The 12,613-nt window shown below is 39.6% G+C and overlaps 1 protein-coding gene across 2 annotated transcripts in view; it reads left to right on the forward strand.

Annotated features, from left to right (window-relative positions):
• LOC122985134 (C-Jun-amino-terminal kinase-interacting protein 1-like) overlaps positions 1-12,613 on the forward strand; it is a 56,225-nt gene that overhangs the window by 10,812 nt on the left and 32,800 nt on the right. For both annotated transcript variants that reach the window (XM_044355531.1, XM_044355540.1), the window contains exon 2: positions 6,938-7,049. In XM_044355531.1, coding sequence (XP_044211466.1) covers positions 6,938-7,049 — 112 coding nt within the window. The remainder of the gene's footprint in view (positions 1-6,937; positions 7,050-12,613) is intronic.

A 12,613-nucleotide genomic window follows, 5' to 3' on the forward strand; every position in this document is an offset into this window, starting at 1 on the left:
ATAGCTCGAGCCAGATAAAGACTAATGAGCAGGTCGGGCCCATCATGGCCTGCACGGGAGGTCATGCTGTCCTTCATTAACACAAGCAGAGATGCATGGTGAGGTGGCACAAACACACACTCATCCCCCATTGTCAGAGTAATGCAGGCGTTTATCCCAAATCCTCATTGAGACAAATTGGAACATCCGCCCTGCAGTGTCATTGCCCTCTGATGTCATTTCACAACACGAACTATGGACGTAGTGTCTGTGATGTCAGGTTTCTGAAGGTATGGTTTCCGGCTAGAAAATCTGAATTTAGGCAGCAGATTGTAGCTGAGAAAAAGTGACAATGACCCAAGACACCTGTCAGTCGAGGCAAATAGTCAACTCTCAGACTTACCCTTCTTTAAGCCTTTATACCATCATTGTATCAGAGTTTAATCAGCGATGCCTCTTTAAAACACATGGTGTCTACCTGAACAGGACTTTACATAATCACAGAATCACTGAACCCAATTTAAAATCTGACTTATTGTAATTAATACTGGGGTAGTGGGAGAAAGATCATACATTCAGAGAATGGGATTAAAATCACTGAATAGCACATAAAATATTAAAATCACCCCTGTAGAGAACTCAAGGCTTAAGACACATTAGAAGTGAAGTGAGCTAATGGTACTTCAACATCTTTTGGAAAAGAATTTTTGAGAGACATTGGGGATCTCTCTAGATGACTTAGATTTAGTCTGGGGTTTTATTTTGAAGCTGGCACTGAACAGAGAAACTAAATCCCAAGTTGCGTCTGTAGTGGCCTCAACATTCAGCTATCATAGTCTCCTCCTGCTCCTCCTAATGCATGCTGCGTTATGAGTCACTTAGAAGAGCGTAAACCTTTGCCAAACTATAATCTATAGTAGTGGTTTATGTTGTCTTACTTACATATCGTATTTGTGTTAATAGAAAATGAGACATTAGTTTCCATATTGGACCTATTTACGGAGCAACAACAGCTGAGCAGAGTAGCAGAGTCATGTCTTCTTAAGTTGCCAGTTTGTACTCTGCTGATTCAAAGATGTTATGGACTTCTGGAGACCAAAGCTTGCTTAAATTTTTTATGGTTATCTTTGGGCAACTTCAAAACACTTGTTAAGGATCATGATCTAGGTTAATTATTGAAAAAGTCAACACTGACTTCAAATGAAGAGGGATGCTTTGAGTTTTTCATTATATACTAAAACCATATTTCCCTAACCTTAGCCAAGTGTTAAGTAGCCTAAACCTAACAACACATGGCACACAGGATGCAAATCTTTGTCAAACCTTCTCCCTATGGCTTTTGTGCTGTGTAAGAACATCACACTTGGATCACAATGGATTTGAAGAAAAAGTCGTCAGTGAACTTAATCTAAGCAGTGACTAAGCTTCCTCCAAATTTGATGAAGAAATATAGAAATATGTTTTCAGACTTCTTGACGTCTGAAAACATAATCTGCTCTCAACTTGTCCAGCAGAGTCAAAAACAATATTAGGAGTCATTATGCTGATGTGACAACAACCTGTTAGCTGAACCCTCCAGGTACCCAGATGGTCTTTAGGTTCCTGTGAGGTAACTGTGCCAAAGTGATGATGTCAGTGTCAGCCTGTTGTTACTACGGTCCGACTGATATGATACGTCTCATTTTCAGTGATGACACAGTAGATGTGTCACAGGGATCTCTGACCCGGACAGCACAGCCAGTCTGCTGAGTCAGCCTGCATTGATTGCTGAGTGTGTTGTGAGAGTGCTGTGAGATGATGGGTATATGTAGTACACGAATACAATCCCAGAGGAAACTAATATGGATATTTATGGTTCTGGGTGTTCCAGTTTATTGATAGGCCATGTAATGTTTATTCAGGAAAATCAGGATGTGGTCAAATCTCAAATGATATTTTGGAGGTCTTCACACTTCAGCTGATTTCAGACCTGAGGATGTTTTCCATGAGAGTTTGGAACTTTTGGGTATGGACACTGTTGACACAGTCAAACTCGGTTGCGTCTGTGCCACCTCAAAATGTAGGTCTGGTGCTTTTTACCCCTGAGTCAAAATCAGATGTGAAAATCATATCACTCCATACACTTGAAACTGGAATAATGTGATTATTTTAAGTGTTACATACAGTATGAATACAACATGTATCAGTGAAGCAACAGCATTCTGATATTGAGAGAAATATCTAAAGTTCTCAGATATATTGCATTTCACAGGTGTGATGAAGATTGATACTGTGTTGCCATTGATACATGATACACAATAGATCCATGATTTTTATGGATTCTCATGTGTGAAAACAAACGCAGTAATAAACCCCTCTGTCAAACAGTCAAAAAAAAAAATTAACCTAAGGTGTTTTGACATTTACACAGAAGGTATTAGAACGATTTAACACAGCATGGGACTGCTAAAAAATGTTTAAAACCTGCGTTTGATCCACAGCTATAGTGTAGGCTTAGTAGCTCAGTCGGGTGTTGCAGGCAGGAAGCAGGCGAGGTGACATGTCCTTTGTCCTGTTGTCTCCTACAGGCCAGCAGGTGTCTGTATGGATGAGAGTGAGATCTGAAGGATGGGACACAAAAAAAAAAAAAAAAAAGATATGTTCATGATATTGAGTTTGCATGTTTCAGATTCTTACAAATCAACATGTCTTTTGAGACTGTATGGGGGCTTGTTCTATAGTAATGGCATTTTTCCCATTAAAAATGAATTAAATAAACAGCATTTTTAATAGCAATTAATATTAAACAGGTGTTTGCTATGTTATGGACATTAGCTAAGTAAGTCATCTTTCATTTTGTGCACATATTGCTATGTCATTAACATTTAATGCTCTGTTATGGTGCTGTCAAGAACTAAATGTGTCTACCTTTGTGGGAACTAAAAGACAACTTAAAAAAAATAACTTCTGGTATCATGAGCCTGTAATCATTTACATAAATTGAAAACAAAATATCACATACACAGAAAATATGTGATTGGAGCTTTTCACACAGCAACTGTGATGTAACTGTGCAGCTTATTTGATGTGAGCATGCTCGACACCATGTGCCCCGCATGCTACCCCGAGCCTTGATGTGTGACAATGTAATTTACTCTGTATCCTACACTCTGTTGGTTTTCTCTAGTGTCTGCCTCCCTCCTTACCCACAATTCACTGCAGCAAAGGGGTCACCCTGTCCTGTCCCTGTTCAGGTGGTTTATCTCCTGGCACATAATTTTCTCCTCCCACACCCTCCCTCCATTCATTTTTTTTTCCCGATGACTCCCTCCATCCTCTCACTGTCCACTGCCCCTATTCGCCCTTTCCTCAGGGTTTGATCTATAGTCACGACACCGTTTCCTCTCCTCTCCTCTCCTTCATATTTCTCCTCTTTCCCTGTAAGTAATTCTGATAAGATCCTTTATCAAGCGTCCATCTTTGCTGTAATAAATTGCATTTGTTGTGTACTAGTATAAGCTTGCAGTTTTTGTTATTCAGAAGCAGGGCAGTGTCGCCAGACCAAAACCTGTCGATGCAAGACGCTTGGGACAAAAAAAAAAAGTTTCGATGGCACTTTAGCCACATGTTGTTCTGTGCTGGCCTTATCTGGTGGGCAAAGACAAGAGGAGTTGGAGACACACTGGCAGAACAAAAGTTGGAAGATGTTATTTTTAAATTTGTTTGGCCTTGTAACAGGATATGTAGAATTTCTTGCCTCCTGCTATCTGGCAAAAACATCTCTTTGTACTAGAAGGCACTTCTGAATTCACATTTTTTCCCCTCTAAGTACAGTGAATATATATATTTTATATTTAAAAAATGGGAATAACAGAACTCTTATAACTTACTGACTGTTAATATATAGAGCAAAGTAATCTATTTGACCTGCTTAAACATGCATTAAGCAATATTTTTGGATTTTAACACTCGTAACGTGAAAGGATCAAAATGAGAAAAATTAACACCAACTCAAACAAACTTTATATGCTACCAGCCCGGTGAAAAAAGTGGAACATCTAGCAGTGACAGAGCCAGATATTTCTCTCAGGAGTTGGAGAGCCAAACAGAAACCAGACTAAAAGTAGTTAATATCAGACTTACATTCATAAGGTGGACAGAAGCAAAACTCCTGTTAGATGATCATATATCAAGCAAATGTTTGCTAACATGTTAGCCATAATCTTTTGTTAAGATGATGGCACATCAGGTTTCTACCTATTGCAGCTTTAAATGAAAAACAACTTTACAGAATTCCAAGAAAAAGGGTCAGAGTTAGCACTCAGCCCATCGGTTTCTACAACATAAATCTTTTACAAAAGGGTCACAAATATGCAGTTACATTTTTTTAAGCTACCTTTTAGCAAACCTTACTCAGAGTGCATTTGCTGGACTATTTTCAGCCACATGTTAATAAATACACAGTATTTATTAATATACAGCAGGACCGTGTATGTGGGATTGACTCAACTACAGTGTTCATATTCATGATGATGGAGAAAATAATTACCTTGTGTCATTTTAATAGTTGTTTTTATAACAATTACAGCAATTACACTATAGCACAGATAATTAAGCTTTACTAGGTTTTGACTATAGTGGCAGTACTTGTTAGTAGGATCTTTCATTTAGTTTTGATCCTTTTAAGTGATTCATTGACAATAAGAAAAAAAAAAGAATATTACCAGCCTTTAATGAAACTCTACAAAGCGACCTTGCACATCAGTCACTACACATCTTTGCATTTAGGTTCCATTTTTAGAAAATCAGCCTATATACTAAACTGCATCTTTGCCAGTTGCAGGATTGTTCAGTGAAGGTGGTTGACTGAATTCTTCTGTGTTGCTGTCTTTCTATCAGGTGTACATACCGTATATTCTCTTCTGAGATAATTTGACTCCTTATAGATCGCTGGGTTCATACTCTCGGTCTGCTCTTTCTTTCTCTCTCTCCCCATTTCCATCCCACGACTCCTCTCTCCCGCCTCCTTTAGGGCCTCATTATAGAGGTAAACAGATGCTTCTGCCTGGGCTATTTAACTCCCATACCCATCCTCTGACACGTGACAGCTAAAGATGGTTCGCAGCTGTGCGTACATTCGCGGAGGAGACAGCTGCAGTGTGGATGTAGCCAGAAATGACATTAGCATCATCCAGCAACAGGATGATTGTAGCTCTCCAGGTTCACCAGGTCTCTGACAGCTCACTGTTATGCTCCTTGTGATCGCTGTCAACTTCTCTTTCCTCCCTCTAATAACATTTCCCTGCTCTCTGTCTCTGTCCGCCCAGGAGGCTGCAGGGTAAAGAGATAACAGGCAGACATAATTACAGATCGGGAAAACTGAAGCATTGTTTACTGGAAGCTAATTGAATCCTGCCACAGACAGCAGGACGGTACATTGCCCTACTTGACACTTGAGGGACGCTGCAAGACTTAACAAGACCTTGTGTTTTTCCCTAAAAATATATAAATGTTTTCCTCCTGATCCTGTAGTTTCTGATGTCAATGGACATAAGGATGTATGGATGGACAAAACAATCACAGTTACAGGCCAGTAAAATAAATGATTATGTTTCATGGTGTGTTACTGCCACCAACTGACAATCGGTGATAAAGTGAATCAGTTAGCAGGCATGTGTACTACATACTGTATCTCTCGTGTGTCTGAGTGCACTTGACAGCCAAAACCGTTACACTGTGTTGACATGTTGACAGAAAACTGATGAAGAGGCACACGCTTTGTAAAAAGAGGCTTGTACCTTGTAGTTGTATGATTTGCTGTTATGTTGACTTAAAAGTTGTTCAAATACGGTCTGTCAGTTGGTCAGATATGTCGGCAACAACAGGCCTGATTGCCGTTACGTTCACAGTGGATATTTGTGGTCCCCAGATGATGAATTAAAGTGGTTTTGGTCACCCTGGCCCACAGTTTTTGAGTAGTGTCTTAAGTCATTGCACTTCAAAATTACAGTAAGTTCATAGACTGAGCTGACATATGTGATGATGCATTTTCCTTCCACTCCAGTAGTCTTCTCATCACTGTTTGTGTGTAGCTTTATCCAGGCTGCTAATGCTTATCCAGCAGCCAAATGGACAGTAGGTCAATCATACCAACTGAAAGAGCATGAGCTTCTTCTCACACGCCATTCATCTGTCTGTGACTGTCGCTGAACAAGAATACAACCCTGGTTCTCGCTTGTGATGAGAAGGAGCAGCCGGTCATCCCTTTCCATCCTCCCTATAGACAGAACAAGACTATAACTATGTTTAGTGGCTCTGTGAGGCTCAGGTACAATAAGGCTTTGAGCTAAATGCTAACGTCAGAATGCTGGCATGCTGATGCTATGCAGGTATAATGTTCACCATCTTAGTTTAGCGTGTTTGCATGCTAACATTTGCTAATCAACATAACACACAGTTCAATGTCAGTTTTGCCAGTATTTGGTCATAAACCAAAGTATTGAAGAAATTGAAATCAAAACCATAAATGTGAAACTCATGGAGGCACTAGAGGAAAATTCAGATCTTTAGGCTGCATCTTCTGGAGACCATGAGAACAGAAATGATTTATTATTTTATTTACATCAAATCTTCCAAAGGGTCACATATATAGGAAGCATTAACTTATATTTTATTTAAGAGAAGATTCTACTTGAATATATAGTCTTTATTTTTACTGAACTCCTCTGCAACAATGCGGAGAGGTAACGATTTAGTAATGTTGAAAGTTAAGACCAAAGCGTGTGACCCGAGAAGATGCCATGTTTTGGCTCGGAGTTGCCACCCTGTCAGACTGATTATTCGGTCAACAAGAGATTTGGTGATGTACTGTGACTGCGGATGAGTGTTGAAGGATTAACTGAATTTTTTTTTTTTTTTCCCACATCTCTTCCCTTTCCTCTTCCTCCCCCTTCTCACCCTAATCCTCCCCTTCCACCAGGTTGACCCATGACATCAGCCTGGATGAGTTTGAAGATGATGACCTGTCAGAGATTACGGAGATCACAGACGAGTGCGGGATGAGCCTCAACTGCAATGGCCCCGATATAAAGGTAAGCTGTCCCCACAAAGAGCTCGCTCTCACCGTTTCATGAAATAAGCTTGATATTCTTACAAGAAAGTCTTCCACTTTTAAAGCAGTCTGACGTAACTAATGACCCGGCGTCTATCTGTGAAGGTTCTTTCAACAACAGTTCCTAGGTATAGATTTAGTGGTTGGCTGCCTGAAATGTACCCACAGCTTCAATTGGGAATTATACTAGGGGAGAGTTCAGTTAGAGCTGATTGGTACAACGTCTGCATAGCCATTGAGATTAAAGCAGTTTTAACAGTTTCCCTTTTCCATGTTCATACAGAAGTGTAGCATAAGTTTAAATCACAGAAGTTGCTCTCAGGTTAAATCTCGGACAGCTGCTTCTCATTGCTTGCAGGCCAGTGACAAAAAAGGTTAAAATTGATACTGACTAAACATCGAGCACAGTAACGAGGTGTAAAATCCGAGGCGCAAGATATTCAAGTCTATCGCTGTTGCAAGGTTAGGTATCTTTGCCCTTTCTGTAGGAAAATGATGTCTCATGCTGTTGCAAAGGGATTGTGCTGCTGATCATGTGTTTGGGGACATGATGTCCTTCTCTGGCTCTGCTGGGCCGACCGCTGGCCCACATGAATGAAAAGGAAATATATAATGCTGTATCTTGATATGGCTCTTAGGGGGGGATTTAAAATATAAACACAAATGGTTACAATTAACGTAATTAGAGTCATGCTATAATGCCACACAATTCCTCCAAGACAAAGGCATTCCTGTCCATCACTCTATTTTTACTGATTTTCTCTGTAAAACTGTTGGATTTTTTTAAAGGAATAGATTAGGCTGATTTTCACATATAATTTATGTCCCTACATTTACTGTTTTGTTTTCCATCTGCAAGAGGACAACATCTACTGCCGGTCAGAATTAATGAGGCCCTCTTGCGACATTGACAGTTTAGAAAATGCTTTGGTTGTAGAAATTGTGAGAACAGGGAGAAAACAAAGACAAGCTGCTGATTACGCACCATATATTTAAAAAATTAGTGTTGCTGCTGAAGGTACTATAATACAGTTTTCACTGATTTTATACAGTAAAATCTTATTTCATCCCATTCAGTAATACTCAAAATATATACCAATAAATTCCCAGATTTATTCATTTATTTTTTAAGAACATTTTTAAAAAGTAATGAGCTGTGTGAGCCGTAATCTCCATTCTTAACGCTCATGCTCATTTCATCAATTTTTATGAAACTGTGCTGCCTCCATTCAGCAACACTTAGTCCAAGTTTAAGCTCAACAAGGGGTTGGACTCTTCTCTCTGTGGCGTTTTGTCCTCAACAGCTGCTGCATTCAGTTTCCTGCCAGCAGAGGAAAGAGGCCAGAGGCAGCAAGGACTGACAGACAGCACCAGGGACGCTCCATACATCTTGAGCCTGATTGCATATGATTGCCTCACTGCATCCTGGGCATCTAAATTATTCATTCTGAGCTGTTTACTTTTTGTTTCAAGTCCTCTAAAACTTCACTAAAGTGGAGAATGTTATTTCGCAAAAAAAAAGTTTTGAGCACCACAGGCCCATCAGCACCCTGGTTTTCCCAAATATTATTGGCATAGAAATGAGTGGATCATTAATGAAAACTGGAGCGAGTGTGAAGTGCAACTATGAGAGATGATGAGAGATAGATGTGGAGTGGTACAGAGGGAGGGGAATAAGCAGACGTAAATTTATTATTCTGTCAGATCTCTCCGGCTCTGTTCCCACTGAAACCATCATCACCTCCTCCTCCGCTCCCGTAACCAAGGCAACAGCAGGGTCGAGGGTTTTTTTTTTTTTTTTTTTTTTCAGTGTCATTTATCCGAGCAGATGAGAGATTCACATTTCATTGTTTTAGTGAGCCGGTGACCCGACAGATGAGGAAAATTGTTCCGATGTTACGGAAAGTTAGGAATATTTTTAGGTTGAAAAGCCAATTCACTCTCTCTCTCTGCTTTTTCATGTCTTCCTATCCAGGGAGCTAATTATAGCCCACATTATTGAATGTGAGACATCTCTGTGTGTATGTGTGTACATGTGTGTGTGTGTGTTTTGGGTCAGTGGTTATGGTTAGGGTTAGGCAATTAGCGGTTATGGTTAGATTTATGTAAAGTCGCCAGGAAATGAATGTAAGTCTATGTAATGTCCCCACAAGTGACCCAGAACAACATGTGTGTGTGTGAGAGTGTGTGTATGTGTGTGTGTGTGTGTGTGGACATTGATGACTCATCCTGTTGCAGGGGCTTCACAGAGATCAGACTCCAAAATGGCTCCTTGACTGGTAAAGATGAGGCAGGTCTGACAGCAGCAGCAACAACAACAACAACAAAACACACGTGTCACTGAGCGTCATCACTATCAGTGTTTGGCTTCTGTGTATGTAGAGTGTGTAGGCAGTATGTCAGTTCAGCGTTTTTTGTTACATTCTTTTTGCAGGGAAAGAGCAGGCTCTGTTGGTCAGTCGCAATAATTTGAATACCCTCAATCGCACAGTCTCATTCTCGTTTTTGTTTTATTTTATTTTTAACTCTACATCGTCTCCCTCAGCTTGTTTAATTGTCCATTGAACACAGGCAATATCTCTGTCTTCTGCCCTCATTATGCGTGTGGGTGCACAGCTACAGTATGCAGCAAGCTAAACACACTTACAATAAAGGTTGAAGACAGGGAGTTGGCCTTTAAAGTTTTTTTACTGGAGGCAGTTTTGAAACTGTGAATACAAAGTGGAATAATGCAACAATTTCAATGACAGTGATTCAGGGCTGCAACGATTAGTCAATTAATTGATTTGTCAGTTGACAGAAAATTACATTGGCAACTATTTTAATGGTTGGACAATTGTTTCAAATCGTTTGCTGTTGGGTGGACAAAACAAGACATTTGAAGATGTCTTTAAGATAACAGCCATTTCCACCATTATCTGACATTTTATAGACTTTTCAAGATTAATCAATCAATCAAGAAAATAATCTGCCAATTACTTGATAATGAAAATAATTATTACTTGCATCACTATAGGGATTACTAATCAGAAAAGTATGACCATATCAAAAACAAGAGATAAAGTATCATAAGGAGTTGGACCTACAATATTGTAAAAAAGGGATTGGTGCAAAAACAGTATTCATAAAATATCTTCCTAGTCAGATAATAAATATATTTTGACAGATTTTCTATAATTATATTAAGAGGTTGCTGTGCATATAATCTGGTGACAACAGTCAGCACAACAGTAAGTAACAATTATATTATGCCACTTTCATGCCATATCATTTTGAGAGTGTAATCATGAGCAGTCGGAGATATGAGGTATTCTAACAGCTGCAATATATCCACTACACTAGACTGTCAAGAAACCACTGGCAATTAAATACAATCAAATATTAATACTGATGCAGTCGATTAAGCTGATTTGATTGTGTCGATCTAGTTTCACTTGCTAACTAACTGCTACAAATACTTAATGCTATTTATCTGATGTGACTATGATGCTAGCAGTGGGGGTAACTATTTTGAAATAATCCATGAACGCTCCTAAATGGGAATAATGTGAGCTTTTCCTGTCCTTCCCATTCTGTATTCCCATGCTGGATTTTACATTGCATGAATGCAGCATTAGCAATTAGCCATTTTCTTTTTTCCTTTTGAAGGGTTTTTGTGACGGGAATTTCACCTCCTCTGATTTGAGAGTCTAAGCATAGAGGGTGTTGTACAGATTGTAAAGTCCCTTGAGGCCAATTTGACATGTGTAATAGTGGATTATATAAATAAAACTGACTTTACATGACATTAGCCTCAGACAGCTAGTATAATGGCTAGCTTGGTTACTACTCAAGTGATCGAATCAGATTAATACTTCAAAATAACAGACAGCAGTCACAAAGTAGCTATATGAAACTGACTACCTACAGATAATGATCTAACAGGAGCATTTAGAGGATGGACATAAAAATGTTGGTGTGAAAATTTGGCATAGGCAAAGATTTGACAAAATGTGTATAAATGTCAAATTGCAACTGCTGGTTTCTACCAGCGACATGTAGGCCAATGATGATAGGAGAGAGGACTGACTCTCCTCGCAGTCTAGACACTGGTGGCGCTGGTGGAGTAAAGCCAGCTGGTGGAAGATGGGTCCTCTCAAGTGAATCTCCTGGAACATCCTGAAAGTCAAAGCGTCAATGAGGGATGTGAAAAAACAGAAAGCTGCAGTATTTTTAAGGGCAGCATCCAATAAACCATTAGCTCAAGGAATGCGGGCAGAAAGATTATCGGTATAGATAATGACAGGAATTCCAACAGAGAGTGACAGAGACTCCAACAGAGTGGCGGAAAATAGCAGATATTCATCAATAGACGAATGAAGGCAGAATGTGGCAAGAGAGAAAAGGTTTATTGAACTTTTGCCATTTAGAGTTTGTAAGTGGAGGTCTGTAGTTGGAATCTGAAAAGAAAGAAAGAGTGTTATTAGGGATGGTTTTGTAGGAGGTCATTGGTGTTTTTTGTTTAGCTTTTTTTTTTTTCTACTCAGTTTTGAGTGAATATTTGACTTATTCATCAGGTGGGCACAAACAAAACTCCAATGTGATGTTAATCTGAAAAACTCTGTCTGCTGGATATGTAAATAGACAGATGTTTCCTAAAATATTAGCTACAACAAGTTAATAAGCCTAAGTCTGTGTTTCTAAGTTCCTTCTTCTTAGTTTTTCTGAGTTTGTCTTGCAAATCCAAGATGTGCAAACAGGTTGCATGATGTGTCAAACTGTCTTGACATGGAAAACAAAGTTGAGGACCAGTGAATGAATCAGCTGGGTCAGACAGACTGCTTCTTTCACTCATATTTCAGCTGTCATCACAGAAACGCCTGTTCAAAAATGTATGAGGGGGCGGTACGGCTTCAGAACGTCAGGGGGGTTGTTAACTGTGGGCACTGTATGCAGAGCCCCCACTGTATGTACACACACATACATGCACAAGGGTGGACCAGCGGGTAACCTCATCAGTGAGCTCATCGTCCCGGGGGAGTTCAGGATGCATCTTGTCTTATCAATAATGGACGGTCACATGGAAGGAGCATCATACAGTCCAGACAGGCGTGGTGTCTGCCTCAGTGGGAAGGCAATGACTGTGTAAGTGTGTGTGTGTGTGTGTGTGTGTGTGTGTGTGTGTGTGTGTCAGCAGAAAGAGGGTGTGTCCAAATAATGCAGATAAATTGAAAACACTGTTACAGGTCAAACTTGGTTCCAATCACATTAACATTTTCAGATTTTTTCTAAAGTTTTTGTTGTCCAAACTATAACACTACAGTAGTATAAAGAGCATTTATTTCTCTTCTTCCTCTCCTCCTCTTTCGGTACACGAAATGTGCAACTGTCATAGATTTTAGTTTAAAATGTATTGACTCTGGAGATTGTTACTCAGAATTACTCACTAGCTTGTGGCCCTTTTCAGTCACAAAAATGTCTCCAGGAACATGTTGCAGGAGCTCAAGAAGTTTCTCAGTTTCAACTGCAGCAACCTGGTTCTATTGTAGTTTTTAGCTCTTGTCC

The sequence above is a fragment of the Thunnus albacares genome, chromosome 1 (assembly GCF_914725855.1).
Source record: "Thunnus albacares chromosome 1, fThuAlb1.1, whole genome shotgun sequence".
Classification (NCBI taxonomy): domain Eukaryota; kingdom Metazoa; phylum Chordata; class Actinopteri; order Scombriformes; family Scombridae; genus Thunnus; species Thunnus albacares.